The 20,510-nt window shown below is 31.4% G+C and overlaps 1 protein-coding gene across 6 annotated transcripts in view; it reads right to left on the minus strand.

The window, feature by feature from the left end:
* Positions 1–4,377: 4,377 nt before the first annotated feature.
* Positions 4,378–20,510, minus strand: part of LOC122536955 (tyrosine-protein phosphatase 10D) — a 68,296-nt gene continuing 52,163 nt past the window's right edge. For 2 of the 6 annotated variants that reach the window (XM_043669765.1, XM_043669760.1), the window contains 7 exons: positions 16,782–16,974; positions 15,729–15,897; positions 15,016–15,268; positions 14,310–14,567; positions 13,419–13,803; positions 10,704–10,838; positions 4,378–9,063 (listed from right to left, as the gene is read on the minus strand). In XM_043669765.1, the coding sequence (XP_043525700.1) occupies positions 10,732–10,838; positions 13,419–13,803; positions 14,310–14,567; positions 15,016–15,268; positions 15,729–15,897; positions 16,782–16,974 (1,365 nt within the window). In that variant the 3' untranslated portion in view covers positions 4,378–9,063; positions 10,704–10,731. Of the gene's footprint in view, positions 9,064–10,442; positions 10,470–10,703; positions 10,839–13,418; positions 13,804–14,309; positions 14,568–15,015; positions 15,269–15,728; positions 15,898–16,781; positions 16,975–20,510 lie in introns of all 6 variants that reach the window. The other 4 variants (XR_006308522.1, XM_043669762.1, XM_043669761.1 and 1 more) reach the window with 4 other exon arrangements.

Genomic DNA, 20,510 nt, shown 5'->3' on the forward strand with positions numbered 1-20,510 from the left:
ACATCATAATAGGTTATTAGCAACTCACTTCAAATTAAAAATCAAATTTTACAATTTTCTTTCCATTTTTGATTAATTCCTCACTGTCGCGTCAGCCATCGTAACAGGTTATTAAGCGATTCATTGCAAACGCGAGTTTTTATCATTTCCCAAAGAAGATTAGTTCATTCGAAAAACTTCAATGTTGCTTCGATGGTTTTATCCTGAACGTAAAATAATTAATTAATTCTTCATTGTTGCGTCAACCATCGCAAGCACAGGTTGTATTGGCGATACATTTCCAATTTTCAAAAGAGATCGATTCGTTCGAATAGCTGTAGCAGTTCTTCGATAATTTTATCTTGAACGTGACACACGTTTTAATGCAGTGTACATCGTTTAATATCGTCAAGTCGATCGCAGACGTCGCGACCAAGCACATTCCATAGTTATTAACAGATCTATGATTTGTGCGCGCTGTTTAAAAAATATAAACGTATACATACATATGCATCTTTTCCATCCTTAATTATATCGCACTATGTACAACAGCCGCGCGAACAACGCGCGTTATCGTTTTAACGACTGGTTAATTAATTTATCATACAATTACGTCATGATGTTCCTACGTTGTACACTTGGGTGTTTATCAATCGGCTAAAATGTAATTGGCACAAATCGATAATCGATCAAACTTAATTAATCATCTGTGTATACCGAAACATCTTTCCACAACTCACGTCCATGGGATTTTGCACGTTCGCTCGCTCGCTCGCTCGGGCATTATGATTTATCACAGAACAACATTACTGTTATACAACGTTAATAACAACGAAATTTTAATAACATCTCGCATGCTCGATCTCTTTAATGGCCAATCGTTGAATTTCACTTGTTCCGATGAATTACGTGAACGTATTGATTTATCGATAGAATTTTTTTGAATACTGTTAAAGATTATTGTAGTGTCATGTCGGAATAAAATGTAAAATTAGCATATTTGATACTGGAAATATTTCGCAAACAGTTGAGCAGAAAGAGGAAAAAGACGTTCAATATTTGTCACAGACAGTTTCGAAGTTTTCTAATACAAGCGTCATCGAACAGATGCAAAAACTGAGAAAACGTTTAACTTCCGAAGTTGGTCTACGAAATAAAATTTGGAGCACTTCATCAAATTCAATTCAGGTTGCATTCCTCGCGAAGTTCAAAAATTAGACGAAATAAAAAACTCGAGAGTAAATTTCTAGTTTGGCGACTATCAATGTTCTGTGTTTTTTTTTTTTTTTTTTTTTTTTTTTTTTTTCTTATATAAATCAAACATGAACAAAAATAAATGCCAGATTTCATATTCCTCAATATGGAGGATTGGGTTAGGTTTGGAACAATTCTGTGTAGCCATCTGGAATAAAATGAGAAGAAAGAGAAAGTAAGTACTAAACTAGAAATTTATCAGAGTTAAAAAATATATAAGAAAATTTTCTAGAATGCATAATCGTTTGATAAAATTTGATATTAATTTTCATTCTACGACATTGTATGGATACGTCAGAATCGAACAGCGTGAAAAACGAAAGATTTGAATTCATGGCTGGTATCTCTTCCCTGTTACATTATAACACTTGAAATTTCATATTTTACATCGTCAGTGTTAATCTCAGTACAGAGAAATATTTGAAACGTCTACGAACTATGTTTCAACAGAATCCGCGTCTACTTTCATCAATTTGTACAATAAATTTTGCCATTTCGCAAGTATAGAGGCTTAAGCAAGTGAGTAATTTATTCAGAATTCATGCGAGTGCGTTATTTCAATTTCTATAGTTTTCAAACGATGAGCGACAATAAGCAATGAAGCAGCAGCAATAATATTTTCTAATGTAACACTTGAGTCGAGTTCAACAAGGCAAAATTTATCGATTTCTCGCTTATTCCTCCCATGTTAAAAGCTGCAATACAATAAAACATCAATCGTCCTAGCATAGAGCAATCCAGATCTTACTACACAGATCGTTCTTACATTTACGTTACGTTATGCTGATATGATCGTATATCTACAAAAGCACACTTACACAGACGAATGATCCGAATTTTTCAATTACACTTGTGCGTGATACGTCGACAACCTGATCGAGTGAAAAAGATTCAACGACGAAATTTCGTGAATCTGATTCAACGAAAGCAATACACCGAAACTTGTTAACAGTGACCAAGCGGTACTTGTAACTTCATATTTAGAAGATAATAATACTTACAAAAATATAAAATGTTCGTTCAATACTGGTTGAAAAATTTCCGTTGAAAGTTATCTACGATCGATAACGTTATGACCAACTGTCGGAAAGTATCTAAGTACATTTCCAAAAAGAAGAACAATTTAATCTGCATCTTGGAGTAAAAAACTTCAGTTAATTAATTCAACAACGAAGAAAAAAGGAAATCCTGCCGTTGCGATTTACAATACGCATTTCTAGAATCTGTGCGAAACATCCGGGTTAAATAATACAAGAGAGAAAGAAAATTTCGATAATGAAACATCCTTGTTTCCTTGCAATGCTCTTAGGATCTCTCGAAAGTTCGAACTGAAAATTCAACAACAAGAGAACGGAAGGAAGAAGATTTAAATATTAAAAATGATTCTCTGGTGTGAAGGTATCTACATGCAATTTACATACTCTTAAAATTCGTGTTGGAATTAAAAGCTCAATGTGAGAGACTTCATTCAATGCGGAAAAGTGGAGGAAAATTCAGATAACAGAAAACGTATCCATCAACAACATACGTAAATACGTTGACTGAGCTACTCTGTCTGAAATGTTTGAATCTCTGAAATAACGAATTGAATTAATACTAGCGAAAACAAAGAGAACAAGAACGCGTGCATTTTCCAAATGAACCTCGAACGACCCGGTAATCGTAATTATCCATTTACACAGAGAAACATCAATAACATGCGTGTTTGATGATACACATATACGCGCGTACATATACAGCGTAGTAGTATATAGCAAAGAAATTCGATGGATTGGAAACTGCAGTTGTCCGCTCGATCTCTTCTTCAATCGATCCGTTGTGCGTCGGTGGCTTTTATCCTTCGTTTTCTAAACGTACGATTACATCTACGAAATCTCATAATGTCTCTGGAACAATGTATTTTTTTTTTTACAGAGGAGGCAAGCTCGAAATTTGGGGTGTTCAATTTATGTAAACATTGTTATTCTATAATACTCTATTGCATTTGGCAGATCATTGGCGGTTTTCTTGATTAATATTCAATTAATATCGTTGGGTGGTAGACGACTTACAATAGGATCCAAAGTCAAAATAATATTATTAATAATAATATGTTAATAATATTACTAATGATATATTGTTACATTAGTTAATAATTTTAATGAAATTTTACGAGTTGCAAGTTATGGATATTAACAGAGTTTCTTTCATCACAATAAGAAATTTGATAAAAGAGAAATTAAATTTTTTTTATTGTTCTATATGACGTAAAATTGTAGAATTAAATAATACAATGTATTGTGCACGATAGATATTATATATATATAATATATTATATATATTATAAATTATTATATAAATTATATAAAATTTTAATTTTATTCTAAATATAGATAGATATCTATATTTAGAAAGATCTGTCCTTAGTGTGGTCTTTAGATTTTACCAAATAGTATTTAGTATATTCAAAATAAATATTAAAGCACCATCTAATATTTATATAAATGTAAAAAAGAAAAAAATGAAACGAAGAAATTGATTTTTAAACGAGAACAGAACAAAATTTTTACTATGGAATGCTGAAGAAAGAAACTCTAGGCATTGATTAAAATCCGACCTCTGATTCATTATATTCGTCTAGAACACAACGATCAATCTCAATTAATACCCCTGCGATACGAATTATCGGGAAGCGTTATAAAAATATTCATTGACAATAATATTATATCAGTTAATATCAATCCTTAATTCCGTGTTCTGTCTAGTAATGATATCCTACAACAGTTCACGTGCAACCTTGAATATCGAACATTCAGTTACTCTGTATAATCTCGGGGAAAAAATTCATTCATTGAATATCCACGACGATGAGACCACGGCGATGCAATTTTTATTTCTATTTATTTCGATTGTTAACCATGACCACGTTCAATTCGTTTTGAAAAATCGACAAATTTCGATCGATTCTACCATCGGACATCAACGGATCGATAAAAAAAAAATATGGAGTCGATTGGACATTTTTTTTTTTTTTTTGTCTCTAATACAAGTACGATCACGCGAATTTTACGAATCGTTCTACATATGTACTTAAGTGATATAAAAACGTTTCTCCAAAAATACATGTGGGCAGTGAATTTCAATCCCATTCTTCTTTTTTCTTTCTTTTTGTTTCTCTTCTCGAATGTCTTCCTTCTCCGTCTTCCGAGGGGGAAACCAGACCGAGAGAATTCGTTTGACCCTGCTGAGAGTAATCGATTTCCCTGTTGCTCTTAAACACCTAAAAATTGTCCGATCACGCCTACTTGCCTCGTCGTAAATACAAAAATTAAGTACACCATTTTGCAGCATCGAGCAAATCTCTATATAAGTACCAGAAGCGACGATCGGCTCTTTCCGATTCGTCTTAAACGCGTTGCCGTCGTTCAACGTTCGCTACCTGTTCGATTATTATTGGTTATAAACTGGGTCTCTGTTTTATTACTGGATTGAGTAATAAGTTTGCTTGCCGTATGTTTTAATCTTTTGCACTCAGACAAGTAGTGAATCACGTGTAATTTTATTTTTGATATTTTTTGCACGAAGGAGATTTGTTCATTGTTCATTGCATTGCTACATTCGTTGCAACAAGCCTGATTATTTTATTTTCTCCGACTGACAGACTGACAATTGTGCTGGCATAAATAATATTCAGACCTCTGATTGTACAGAATTATTTAAGAATAATATGCGTGCAATTCTGAAGATTTTGATTAGAAATGTATGAAATGTTGTTAAAATTCAGATTTTTATGAATTTATGGAAAATTTTGAAGTTCCGTAGAATGTATATCTAAGTACAGCGCTTTAACATTTAATAAGTAAACAAATTTCCTATTAAGATTCTATTTTTTGATTATTTTCAAACTATAATATTATTTTAATTCTATTCTCAAAAATTCCACGAAACATCATAAGTATGTCAGAAGTATGTATGCATAAATAAAATCGTTCAAAAGAGATCTAACTTTTCGACCTTATCAAGAAACATTCATAGCTCTAGAAATGTAATCTTGAATTCAAATAAATTGTAACTATAATTATCGAGTTGTTGCAAGAAAATGTTTCTGATTTGCAAGAGTGCAAACTCCTCTTGCCTTATGACGTGTCGATCATGGATCTGATACAATATAAAACAAATTATAATTCCAATTTTCCAATTTTTACTTTGCTTTCCAACTACAAAATTATAATGCAAATTATTGAAAACAACTCACGTACGTATAATTTTATGTGCGAATGTCAAAGTAGATGTAAAGATCGCAAGACAAGCGATTAACTTCATTTTAAACGATAGTATAAAAAAATTGAAGAATCAAAGAATCCAAGAGTATATCTGAATTTTTGAAATAAAAGGCATGTATTTCTAATAAATTACGTTTCGATTAGATACGTAAATTTTACACAGACCTAGCAACACTTAATAACTGTTCTCTTTTTTTCCAAGGAACGCGAACGAATTTATTACTCAATCTAGCTTTGATATCAACAACAAGACGAATCGTTAATTGTTAGATTTGATCGTTGCCTCGTTTCTCAGACTTCATTGTTAATATTTTCTAAATTGTAGTTCTATCAATCATCTAAATTGCATACAGTTTCTGTTCTTGAAGATACTCGTTCACTCGTTCATTGTTCGTTCGGTTTACTATCCGTTTATCCAACAAATTAGTCTTACGTGTTAACGACAAACGACACGAAACGTTGACAACGACGTCAAAGAACGATCTCTACGCTAATGTGTAATTAACTTTCAGAACGATCTGGCGATCGTCGTTTCGAATCGACTGTCAATAAGTAAATATGTATATTATACGGATCGTCGAGTGATTCTCGTGAAAAGTGATATGACTTCTACGAAGATGCGAGTTTCTTGTTCCCACTGACATGTTTTTTTTTTTTTTTTTTTTTTTCTTACTTTTCCTATCATGAAAAAAAGAAGGAAATCGTCCTCCTCTCATCCTTCTTCCCTTCCCCCTTTTTTTTTCATTCTAGGCAATGTTTTACAATTTAATCGGCGTCGCTACTACAGCCCTTGGACGGATGGTTGCCACTCACGATTTTTTTTAATTACATCAGCAACGGCGTCTAAACCAATTATCGTTTGGTTCACAACAAATCGACCATAACGTGATGAGAACACTTTAGAATTCAAAATCGATGAATCTCGAAGCTTGAAACGTTGAAATTATGATTTGCACGATATTTCAGATAATTGTGAAATGAGACTATTATTGAGATTATATCGAAAATTATTCAAATGTTTGAAAACGTAACAAAAACAAGTGTTCGTTAATATATTTAATAAAAGAGAAACGAAAGGTATAGTATTTGCATGGAATCGTGAAATGAACTTTTTCATTGGTGATTATTAAACTGCGGATCTTTGTGCACTTGCAATGTAAATTTATAAAAATCCACACAACACGCATAATACATGAAATACCTGTTGCAATATTTAACAAGTGAAACAAATTTGTCTTTGGGTCCTACTTTTTTTTTTTTATTAGAATTTAAGAAAATCAATTTGCATAAAAATCAGCAGTTTAGCAATTACACGTGAAACTGATTACAATGGAGCAAGAAATAAAAATTTATTAAACAGCGAGGGACGATTTATATTACGCGAAGAAAGCAATATGAGAAATCTAGAAATATAAAATTGAATGTCAGACGTAGATTTATTATTTTCCCAAATGAGAAACGTTTCTTTTGAAAAGTTGGATCTATTCGATTAAACTTCAAGAATTCTCATACACTCGCAGATAACGTAAAATACAATTGTTCGCTTAACGTGTCGCAAATAATGTAATATCTCGTAGTTCGCAGAATGCACGAACGAAAAACAGCAAAACAAATAAATAGTAAATAAAAATCAGTCGTCAAAAGTTCCAAATAATCGTGGAAACACGATTCGTCATCGTTTTCGAGAGTTGAGTCGATTTGTTGCGAACCGGACGGCTCGATCGAAGCGTGGCAACCCAATGCGGGATTACGCATCTTACAATCCTTAAGATATGCAACCTGGACTTATCTAACATCGCGATAGGTAACCTAAGCGCGAGGATCGGTCGTGCCGACGTGAAAATCGAGGCGGGAACCGTCGATTTCCATCGACATGCGCTCTCGCGATCATTTCAAAGCCTAATTAGTTCGAGAATGTCGACACACAGCGATTTTTTATATTATTTACACGACGAGACAGAGATCGAAGATGAAACGCGCGCTGCCGACCTACGGGAAAAAAAATTCTTTACCACGCTACTTCACCTCGCACTCTCTCGTTTCGAACAAACGTTCAGACGCAACGTCATTTGTTATATACCTCAGCATGCACGGCATATTTCGATAAATAACTCATTTAAATATTTTCGTCGAAACGATTCGTCTACCATCTCCAATTGAATTTTCTAACACTCGAATTTTACGTCTCGAAGAATCTCATCGTCGTTTGTTAGAGCGATCTCCGACTGCTTTTTTTTTTTTTCTTTTCATTCACTTTCGGCATCCGGTTTCTTGAATCGTTCCTCCCGCGAATACCTGCAAGGTATTTTGCACTTTCTCGTTTTCGACAACGAAATTTCACGTTCTAGATGCGTTCTCGTAGACTGTCTACTGATTTCTGACGTTCGTTTGTGAATCATCAGCGACGTCGAATCATCAGACTGCTGTGTTAACATGTGAGTGTATGAGAGTCTGTGTGTTCTAAAGTGGATCCTCCGAGTTAAGCCGTGGACACATAAAGAGTAGTGACAAATGTAGTTAAAAAAAACCTCGAATAACGTTACTCCGTGGTTACATCTTGGTCGAAATTGAATGAACAGTAAACACAGATTGCAGAATATTCCGTCAGAAATCCACAGTATGTACAGTGACTTCCCGAATACGATATTGAACCGTCTCAGTATGTCATAAATGTAACATAAACTCTTGTTTGAGATAACATAATAAACTCTTGTTTCGTTCAATTCTACTGATGGAATACGAAAAGTGCCTCGGTGACGAAAGTAAAGTTACATTCTCGTGTGTAGTGAAATTATTACGAGACTTGGTAACATCAAAAGATCTCATATTTCTATAACAATTTCAATAAAATAGTCTAAGTTACGTATTCTGTGATATAGAATATTATACGTTTTACTTTCTTGTATCTTGTAACAGTACAATCAAAGACAGGGTAGCAACAAATTGTCCTCCTTTTCGCTGCTGAATGCTCTCGTGTTGTCGCGAATCCATAATTTTTATTACAGCCCTTTAAATGGCCACAGCTTTGAGTGCGATATTTTCTCTCGTTCGACGTATCTATTTATTGTCGACATTAATTTGCCACTCGTGCGTTGTCCAGACGACTCGGAGCCAAACGTAATTTCACGTTCGCGAAATTGAAATTGATTCCCACCCTCCCCCTTCTCGCACGTTTAGTCCTTTAGCTCTCGTTCACTCGTGAGTCGCCAGTAAAAGAAGAAAAACTAAAGACGCATCACTTTGAACGTATGCTTCCTTTCGTAACAGAGCTAACTAGTCGTCTTTTGTTTGTCGTTTTGTTCAGAAGCACCACGTGGCGTTACATTACCGAATGAACATCGACTACATATAATCGATTATCGAGGAATCGTCGCATGTTCAGTCTCTTGGCTTTTGCCTTCGCGATTTAAGCAACATGCCACGCATGTTATCGCGTCGTAATGCTACTCTCGATAACGGTGCACCGCACCTCTTCAAAATACTTCTAGAACATCCTCGTGTTCGTTGATCCCTGAATGAAACGAGGTATTCGAACATCACATTCCTGACTCTGCTATTCCTTCGTCGTCTGGAAAAATAAACGAGAACCAGGAATGAGAATTTTCAGTGGAATTTTTAGTGGGTGCTTAGATTTTTGGTGAAAAATCATGCTACTTGATATTATAGAAACAAACTGAGAAAGCTGAATCGATTAAATGCAGAGAAAATTCGGCATTGTGACTTTGATATACAATATATATGGTACTTTTTTTTCTATTGCAATTTGATAGTTGCATGTAAGTATTTTAAAATAAAATATTTGAAACTACACAGAGTGTTTTTAATTCGGTGGAACGATTCTTATTGTAAAGAAACAAGTCAAAAGGGAGAAATAAAATATTTAAATTTACAATTTTCGGTGATCTAATAATTTTTCAATTTTGTAAATTTGAGGTTTCATTCTCGGCAAAATTGAATTTCAAAAATTTTTTATACAGATAGATATGGATACTTGAATTTGGCTGATTCTGGATTGACATATTTTCAAATTCGACTTTATGGGAGGAGAAGCTGTAAATGAAAGAATTTTATTCTTTCTTTCTGACTATTTTTTCATGTAAAATCACATTCTGTCTGGTTATTCCACCAGATTGGAAACACCCTGTATATAATAATTAAAAATTTTAAAGAAGAAGCAAGTTTCGTTTCGTTTATTTGTAGAATATACGATATTGAATGAATCTTGACATTTCTGTAAAAAATGAATTTTCTTTTTAAATGCTTTAGTTACTGATAATATTAAATTCTGACTATCGTAGATTTTATAGTTTCTTCTTTAGAAAAAATTCACATTGCTGAAAGTATTTAATTCTTTCTTACAAATTCAATAAAGTATACATCCAATTTTGTTTCTAATGAAATAATTAACTTTGAAGAAAAAGATAAAATCAAATTATAAATCCAAAATAAAAAAAGATGAAAGCTTCAACTGTGTTCAATTGAGATTAAATCGTGTGAGCAATTGAAAGGAATTAAATTAAAAATTTAATTAAATTAATTAACTAAATTATTTTACTCCTTAAATCCTCCAAAACTACGAAGAGATAGCAACAAAATTGAATGTACAAATAAGAATTTTGTTATTTGTATTATTCAAATTCACAATTATCGGAGATTGAGACAACAGCAGATGCAACAAAGTCTGCGAGATACCAAAAATGGCTCTCATTGCATGCTCTTCCTATAAATTTATGCCAGAATACATTAATATTTCGATGCAAATAATTAACATCAACGTGACAATCACGAAAGAATTATTTCTTCGAAATCGTACCAGTCGTATTTTTGACAAAAGGAGGAAAGCTGAAGTTAAAAACGGCAATAATCAGAATCTCAAATGATGATTAATTACAGGAATCGTATTCGCTTAAATTACAAAATATAAAATAAATATAAAATGATCATTACCCAGCAAACTGAGGCTCCTCTTCACTGCTACTTATGTACAAAAGCAAAATTATTCTTCGATCAACACGAAACAAATAACATATTCCTATTGCTGCCTGTACATTATAAAGCGTTTTATGTGTTACTTTCTATCGATTAGCTCTCATGCCACGTGCATTTCGCGAAACTATAGTTACCATGGGCATGCAACGTACTGTGCCGACAGTGAGAGAAATAATAGAAAACAGGCGGAAAAACGAAGTAAGCGAGGATCAAAATTACCATCGACTCCGGAATCGCAGTTCGAGGGTCACCTTTCCTTTTCATCCTCGGCGGGACTCTTTGTGTTTTCAACGGAGCTTCGATTCTTGCCTGGATTCAAAGGGATCACGAGGTTGGAGAAGGGAAGTGATTTCACTACGTACGGACGTGATACAATTTACCATAAAGCAACAACACTTTTGCACGTGACACAAAATCGAACGTGCCCTTCCTTTTTTTAAATTTTTTCGAAAGAGCCAATATAAATTCAAAAATCACTACTACCATCACCATCACCATCACCAGACTTTGCACGATTCATACTTGATTCGTTAAGAATTTTTTCTTCATTTTTTTTTTTTTTTTCTTACTCGTAAATGCACTGCTAAAATATTTTTCTTAGAACACACTGCGGTGTATAAATAATTGGACGTTTAATGCAATTCACCAAAAGGTTGTTGCTTCTATTTCGCTTTCCACAACTATAATTTAGATAATTACTATAATTTATTGTAATTTAAATAGAGGTTAGATAATGTCATTCAAATTCCATATTCGTTTCTAACGAATAACTTGTATTAATTATTAATTAATTATTGATTAATTATTAATTTGTATTAATTGTTCTATTAAGCGTACAATTATTACATAATTACAATTCAATGAAAAAGATTCATTTGAATTGTGTTTTATATATTTTCGATAATTTAGGATTGTCCAAATACTTATACACAATAGTGTATATATAATGAGTCACAGAAGTATTCATTATATTCATTAATTGAAGAACTGGCAGCAAGCAAGACGTAGTTTCACTTTTTACACTCTCTTTTTATTATATATACCATCTCATTAAAAAGAAAATTCTTTTTGGTAATTTGAGAAAATTTTTCATATGAAATGTAGTTTTAACTAACAAGTACGGCGATAAATATTGGTTAACAAATTTATAGTATGTTTAAAATAATTCCTGACTTTTCAATTGCTTTTTTATTAGTTGGAGTTGTTTTTCATTGCCAACATTAAATGATTCCATATTCTTTTACAATGCAATTTTCAAAATTTTTATGAATAATAATCCCAATTACCTTACTTTTTTAAAAATATATCATCACCGATCAAAATCTTGATATTTATATTGTAAAACATTTTTAACCAGCTTTATATTGTAAAACATTTCAAAGCCAGCAATATTGTAAGAGTACGAATATTTCTGTGATTCACTGTATACTGTTGCTCAAAAGTTTGTGGACATTTGCTTATTTTTAATAATTCAAAATGCAAAAATGCTATATAATATATAAAAATATTTAAGAAATACATTTGCTTATTTTTAATAATTCAAAATGCAAAAATGCTATATAATATATAAAAATATTTAAGAAATACATAAAATATCCAAAGTATGTAACAATCTTCATAATGTACATATATTTCTGCATTTGCTTTCACGAAAATTTCAATTTTCATAAATACTCCCGATCTAATTGCGAGATAAAATCCGTTTGATTTTACGACAAGATAACAAGTATCATCAACAAAATTAATCATTCTATTAATTTATTCGTGTACTCTCATTATCAGTACAAATCGACTAAATGTCCACATATTTATGAGCAGCAGTGTGTATTTATTCATTGTTTATGTATTTCAGTAATTTGTAATAATAGAAGGAAATGGACGACGAGAAATGAACGTCATACATTACTGAAATTACGAAGAATCAATATCACTGATGGGTGTTTTTAAATTATACGTCATATTTCGATTTTTGGTAGACGTTTCACCAATCTCGAATCACTCATGCACTACTGTTTTCTGTCTTGAACGATTGAACTCACACAAAAGAGATAAATGCATTGATTATTCAACAAAAAAAATCAAGTAAATATCGAAAGTGAGGCTTTAACGAATTTTTTTTCTGTACGCTTTTCCGTCGCGATGCTTTAGGATAGAATATATCTGAGCTTAAAGTATATATATATATATATATTTATATTTATATTAAAAGATATTAAAAAATATTTCGCACTTCTAAATTTACTCTGAGATTTATTTGTCAATTAAATAATATTTCTATTTTTAATTTAAGAACGTTTGAGGTAATTTCTATTCTAAAAAAATAGCTTTCCTTAAACTATTTTTTCACCATTTTTGTATTTTTTTTTTTTTTTTTTGTCATTGAATATTTTTATCGTCAGAACTTTGCATATGATATACTTGAAGCTCAGAGTATATTATATCGTTAGGAATGTGTGAGTACTTAAAATATTTACGTAGATCTTTGAAATTTTGTTAGATACACAAGATGATAAATCGGAAAATTCGCTTCACATGGAATATAAAAATGAAATCATTATAAAGCTCTATTTAACTTTCACTGAATATGTTATAAACTATACAAGTAGAACGAATCAGTGAACCTTCATTATAAACTTCAACATACAGCTATAAACTATAAAAAGCTCCAATAAACTTCATTTATACAAAATCCATGTGCCAGGTATAATATTTCATTTAGCGTCAAAAATAGCGAAACTATCACATCTAAAAAAAAAAAAGAAAAAAATAAAACAAACCCGAGCTACACTTCGTTCAATTTATAATATATTGTTCGCGTTAGAAACGAACGTCCAAAAATTTTTAATACGCGCACATCCCTGTTCATCTCGCAGAGAGCAAGTCTCTCGAAATTACCAAATTCCGAAAGCGGCCAGTTCGAAGATGGAAACTCACCTTCGAATCCTTGATTGTCGTGGATCTCCCGCGGTGGTCCAGTCATGTCCTGGCCTTCGAGCACCGCCAGAAGACACTGATGTATGCAGATGTATTGCTGCTCCGTCTGGACCATCCAGACGCGCTCCTTCCTCATTGCCCAGACTATTCCAAAAATGTCGACGTACTTCGACACCAAGATCTGCTGAAGTATTCTGTCCAACGTGATGAACGTGCCGCTGCGGCCAACACCAGCGCTGCAGTGAACGACGATCGGTCTTTGATCCGGTCTCACTTTCTCTCTGAACGCTCGAACGAATCTAGCCAACGTTTGAGGCGGATTTGGTACACCGAAGTCCGGCCACGTTGTGAAATGGAAGTGTTGAATGATTCTCTTGACGTCTCCCTGTCGATGAAATGTTTTGTTGGCGAAGTTGTTTCTTTTTTTCTTTCTTTCTTTTTTTTTTTTTTTTGAGATTTCGTTGGCTATCCATTTATGATATTTTCTTCTAAATCAAATTTATATTTAAAATTTTAAACGTATATATATATATATATATTACTGTTCAAATTTTGCATGAAATCATGTTCTTTAGATAGTTGGTATCTATTTATAAAAGTTATTATTATTTAAGTTATAATTAATTATAATAATAATTATAATAATATAATTAATGTAATATTATAATAATATAATTATATATAAAAATATACATATATTATATATAATATATAGTATATATAATTATATATATAATATTATAATATTATAATTATATATATATATATAATATTATAATAATATAATTAATATAATATTATAATTATAATAATATAATTAAAATGATAATAATTTTCTTTTCTTTTCTTGCATACCTTTGTATAGAATATAGTATAGAAAAATTTTCTTACCCTGCACAGCATGAATTCCGTGATGCTCCAATCGGGGTAATGCGTCTCGTTCAATATCGTAACGCAAATGTCCCCGTAATAAACAGGATGAGTATCCATAGGCCAGTAGTGGTCACACTTTTCCCTGCCCTTTTCAATACACCTTGTTAGCATAACAATGGCTCTGCTATTGCTTTCCCAGACCATCCTCCAGAAATCGTCGCGTGTCGAATGCAAAGGTCCTTGTGTAACGATAAATTCTCTTGGAGAGTTGTGGCCCTGATGTAAAAACGTAACATTCTTTGAAATTCTCTTTTTTTTTTTTCCACGTTAGCTATAATCGAACGATACTGTTCATTTATAGTATTAAAATTACAAAATTAGAACTTTACTTCTTAGTCTTTTTTTTTTTTGCGCGCGCGTTAATTGTTGAAATAATCGAAGAGTAACATGGACTTATTATAGTACTGTTAAATAATACTGTTTACGATTTGTGACTAAAATACGAAATGGAAAATAGCTAAAACACAAAGTAAAATAAAATACGAAATAAAGTGCATAGAAAGTGCTAAAATACAAATTAGTTAGATGAGAATCATATTGATAACATTTATAAGAAGAATTGCAATTGTGTTACATCTTATGTATTGTATTTTCAATGAGCAATATGATATATTTTCATTAATAACGTCTCAATCGTACAAGTGATACAGAGGTTCAAACTCACAGGAACGTAATTGGCGTTAATATAGTCGGAACCCTCTTCGTCATCTACAGGCTGCAACTTAAATCTGCTGTGATCGTAGGGCAAAATATTTGTGAAACGATTCTTCGGTCTGTTGCACGGTAAATCAGCGGCTGTACAAGGTTGATCTCTTCCAACATGCTTCAGTTCTTCGAACTCTTCCGAGAAACGAAAGTCCGAGTCCGCCGACATCGTGCGATAATGTTCCGAAAAATCTTCAATTTTAATTGGTCGACTGTAAACAAAAATTTTGAGGCACTCAATTAGTTAAAGTTAGTTGAGAAATAGATAAATTTAATAAAAAAAAAAAAAGAACTAGAATGGCTTTAAACTGATAGTACTCTGTCCTTTTCTCTTGTACAATTAAAATTCCACAAAATACAAAATTCTTACATATTTCTCATAAAAAAAAAAAAAAGAAAAAAAGAAGAGGGATCTTCTAATTCTAGATACTTAAATTTAATTTCCATACACGCACTGTCCAATCAGGGGATCATTCTTTGTGATATTTTAATTGCAAATCGTAATTCTCTTTTTAAATTTTGATTTATTAAGTTGTAAAAGCAATTGTTACAATATAAATTTACTTCTTAAGTATGTAGAAATCTTTGCTTCTAGCACAATATAAATACAATGTAGTTTGTGAATTAGTAATTTCGTTAAAATATCTAAAATTTGCCATGTACAAAATTTACCTAGTATCAATCACGCTGTCTGGTAAAGACAAGTTGTCAGTGGTCCTTGTTTCAGTCGTTTTACGTCCTTGACTTCTTCTCCGTCTGACCAATAGTCCAATGCCCAACAGAGTTAACAAAAATACTATTGGAACTATGACTCCAACCATGATAGCCGTATTGTCCTTATCTGTTTCGAATATAACAAGACTACAATTAGAAAGGTTTATTAAATGTTTTAGGCCTCAAATATAACATTCATGTTGCTATAAAACTGCAATAGAATTACTTATATATTTTTGTAACAATTATTTTAATGTGGTTGGTATATTATAAATATATTATAAAAGGTATATTATAAAGTAATCAAATGCATTATAAGGTCGTTATTAGAAACAAATATCGTTGGCTAACGAACTTGATATTAATAATTAATATAAGGAATTCCATCAGATTTTGAATTGTTAACATATAGTAACCTTGTTTGTTACTTTAACTTTATTCGTTATTTATTTATCATTAACTTTACCTGCCAGCAGCAATCCTTGAGCAGACATGTACACGAAATAACGAGGCATGAATTTAGCAAGCTTCCTATAGCTACGCGATACGTTTTTACTCCAAGTGTTGAATTGAAAAAAAAGAGAATACGAATTTTAATCAAGAATACATCCATTTTAATTAGAACCTCTCCTCTTCGTAATTCTTTAACTACACACAGTAACAAATAACATTTCACGCAAAGAGCTATCTAACAGTCATTTAAAAAAAAATTTATTTTTTCCAAAATAGTCTCTCGCACCATTGAAATTGAAAGAAAAAGAAAAACAAAATCAATCAATATCCATGATTTCTGAAAAAACGTTTCATACATTTTATGTATGTGCGATATATCAAGTATCCTGAATGCGCGAAACAAAACGAAAGGAAACTGCTTATGCCAACAAAGAAGGAAAAATGACGAATCCGAAATCCTATCGAAGCGTTGGAAAATTACGTCTGTGTGTCACGTTGCACAAGTCGAAAGAATTTCCTAGCATCGATGAGCTGGCTCTTCAACACGATCGTTCTCACCTGTTTGAATCGGAAAACTGTAGCTAGTATCCGTGAATTTGTCGGGCGCGGTGAACGCTCGAACTTTTACTTTATAGGTGGATCCGGACTTCAACGGCCCGTTACAGTAACCGATTTTATTGTCGCAATTCTCGCTGCCGATCGTGAAATCTTCCACGGAGCCGTTCTTGAAGGGATAATAGGGCTCCATCACCTGCGAATCGAATAAAAAGTTCAATTAACCTCTCAAATTCAATTTAATATGATTTATATTTAAAGTACGTACATTTATATTCAATAGTAATAATTCGATGTTTATCTATAGTAGAATAATCTACATAATCTTTATCTGAGCTTTATTTATTCGAGAAAAACTTTAAAAATTAAAATTGTTGGTTAAATTCGCTTATTTCAATGTGAAGTGATATGCAAATACTTCGAATTTTTGGAAATTACAGAATTTAATTTCAGGAAGGCATAATAATAAAAAAAAAAAGCATTAAGCAAACACTTGGTATTTCCTTAGATAATCTTAATATTATGAAACAGATAATATAGGTTCGATATGAATTTAATATAAATGATATTCTCAAATAAAATGTTACATTTTTATTACTTTTGTCGCATAAAAGAAATGAATCAACATCTTGTTAATCGATTCTTGTTGATTCGATCATTGCTGTTTTTTACTATTCGTTTGTCATGTTTGAAAATTAGAATTTCTGAGAACTGAATCATTTTCACGAAGCAAATCATCATGTTGACTATTAAAATACCACGTAATACTTTTTCATATTTACGTTAAGCTAATTGTCTACGGTGCACACGCATTGAATCGCATAAACGTCTTGAAAATTCGATCATGTTTTTTTAATGACCTGATTTATGTACATCGTTTATAAAATGCTTCTTCCATATCGAGAACTTCCTCACGGACGCAGTAAATAAAAACCATAAAAAGTGACTAACGTAGTTCAGAATTCGTTTTCTTTTTTAACGACACGAAACTGGCAAATCAAAAATCAATTGGTAAATTAGTCAAATTTTTATTGATTATCGCATAGTGGATTCCTGGCTTGTATTATTGAATATTAAGAACTACAAAAATTTAGATTTTACGCCACGCAATGTTGGAATGTTTAAATTCAATCAAAGAGAATGCAAAATAGAAAATAAAATTAAGTACTTGAAATTATTTTGCAACATAATGCAAATCTAAATAAATATAATTGCTACAGTCATTTGTAACGAGGATTAATAAAGTGCAGTATTTGAATTGCTGATGACACCTTCTCAAATTATTTTGTGATTTCAAAAACATAGTATAATTAACAACAACGAAAAATATGTTAAAGTATATGTAAATTATTATAATATTGTTTTAATTAAGCCTAATATTTTAATATGGTAAATTGCATTCAGTTACATTTTATTCACAGATACTTTAAATTATTTAACTATTCTCTCCTTTTATTTATGCTTCGAAATAAGTTATGCTTCAGACATTGAACGATTTTATTATCTTTGATATATTTAACAGTTCATATATTTCATGAATTTTAAACTTTTTATACTTCAATTTTAAATTTTGAATTTGAAATCATACATTTAAATTACAATATCTTATACGTACATTCGTCAGATATTTTCTGTTTCATCTCAGAAATTAATACCGTACAGTTTTCCTACGTTAACACAACACGAAAGTGGCGAGTTATATTGTTCAGATAGCAAAAAACTTGCATAACAGATTATTTGAATAGTGAATATTCCAGTAATTTCTGCCGTACTTTAATATCTATGCTAACGAGAACATTAAATTGCAATATACATATTTTTACATTGACAATCGAACAGTCGACACTAAAAAGATAATTATTACCTGTGTAATGAATTTCTTTGTGTTCACAATCAAATTTTGTAGAACATCCATAGCTCAACTGAGTAATCATACTATCGTCTTATTTACCGAGACTCTATTTTGCAAAAGAGGCACTTCGAAGGTGCATAAAAATTTTCGAAAATGCTGTAACCTCATTCTAAGGAAAATTAAATTATAACATCGAACGTACACCGTTTTCATCTCTTTCCACGTAAACACAATTACTCTGAAACGCTTCTATAATTCAACTATCATTGTTCTACTGCAATAGAGTTAAATAATTAACAAATCCATCACAAACCCAGTCCTCCAACTACAAAACTTGTCTCCATCCCTCGGCGAATTCACCATCACGTAAATAGTTATCTTATAGTCGCAATTTCCTCTGAATTTTAAATTCTTCCCGATTTTTATACAGCGCAAGGATATTTTTATACACCTATTTAATTTCCATGTGTTTCACCGTTACACCGACAGTGATACGCACAATTTGTTTCGGCCTCTAAACTCCCGTCTCTTTAAAACGACAACTAGAATCACGCGCGTTCGCCGATCGACTGTCACGCGTAAACACATAATGCAACAATTGCAGGAACATAATTATTTATGCGTGGTCTGGAGGCTACGTATTTCTTGATCGTTCGCGATCTCCTTCGAACGTTCGTGATCTCCAAGCCAACGAGTCATAATGCGGTGCATTAATTATTTGACATCTCGACTGCAATATCGTACGACATGTGACGCCCGATGAAAAAATATTTGACGTAATCGACTGTTGTGTGTCGTCTCGGAAGGCGTTCGGAATTCCTTCTATGTCGTTAATAATTGTTTCTTTTTTTCCTTCGTGATTGTTGAAACGTGCAGTGCGTCGCAGATGTAGCAGGAGTGCGGATTTTTATACATTTATGGGAAATTGATTATTTTGTTATTAATAGTAATCCATACAGAGAAACTGATTATAATTTATATATTTATTATTTATATATATTAATATGTACTATTATATATATATTAATTGTCTGTTGTTATTATTATTATTATATTATTAACTGATAACAATATAATTAATAATGATATTTTATTGATAACTTATTAACAACAATATAATTGTGACAAGTGCAAAAATTTCGAAAAAGTAAAAGTACAACGTGCACTTTAGCATCGATTGTAACGTTTAGTAGACAGAAATTTATCTGGTTAAATTGCTTTTCTTCCATCATTTTTCGTACGCCGTTTTTACTTTTATGATTTTTAATCCTTTCGTTTAATCTAACGAATTAATTTAATTTTGTTTGTCAATGCCAGTGTAAGTTATATAACATTGAAAATTCTATTACGAGTTATACATTACGAGGATCATAAAAGAAGAGATAAAGATAAAAGGCAGTTTGTGCTAAATGCATTTTAAGATTCTTTTTTTCTGTTTCGAGAAGTGAGCTTTTGAGAAAAAAAAATATTCTCCTCTCGTGTTCCCTTGTTATTAATAATATATTATTCTTTCCTCCCTTCCGTTCCCTTGTTATTAATAATATATTATTCTTTCGAAATCATGGAATAACTCTACGAGTAAAATAATAATTCTATGTAAACAAGTTTAAATAAATAGTTCCAAAATAAATCTATATAATAAGATATAGATATCTATATAATAATATAATAAGATTATATTATATATATATAACAGATTATAATATATAAGATTATAATATTATATATATATAACAGATTATAATATATAAGATTATAATATTATATATATATAACAGATTATAATATATAAGATTATAATATTATATATATATAACAGATTATAATATATAAGATTATAATATTATATATATATAACAGATTATAATATATAAGATTAT

This window comes from Frieseomelitta varia, unplaced genomic scaffold, assembly GCF_011392965.1.
Source record: "Frieseomelitta varia isolate USP_RPSP 00005682 unplaced genomic scaffold, Fvar_1.2 scaffold_880, whole genome shotgun sequence".
Lineage (NCBI taxonomy): Eukaryota > Metazoa > Arthropoda > Insecta > Hymenoptera > Apidae > Frieseomelitta > Frieseomelitta varia.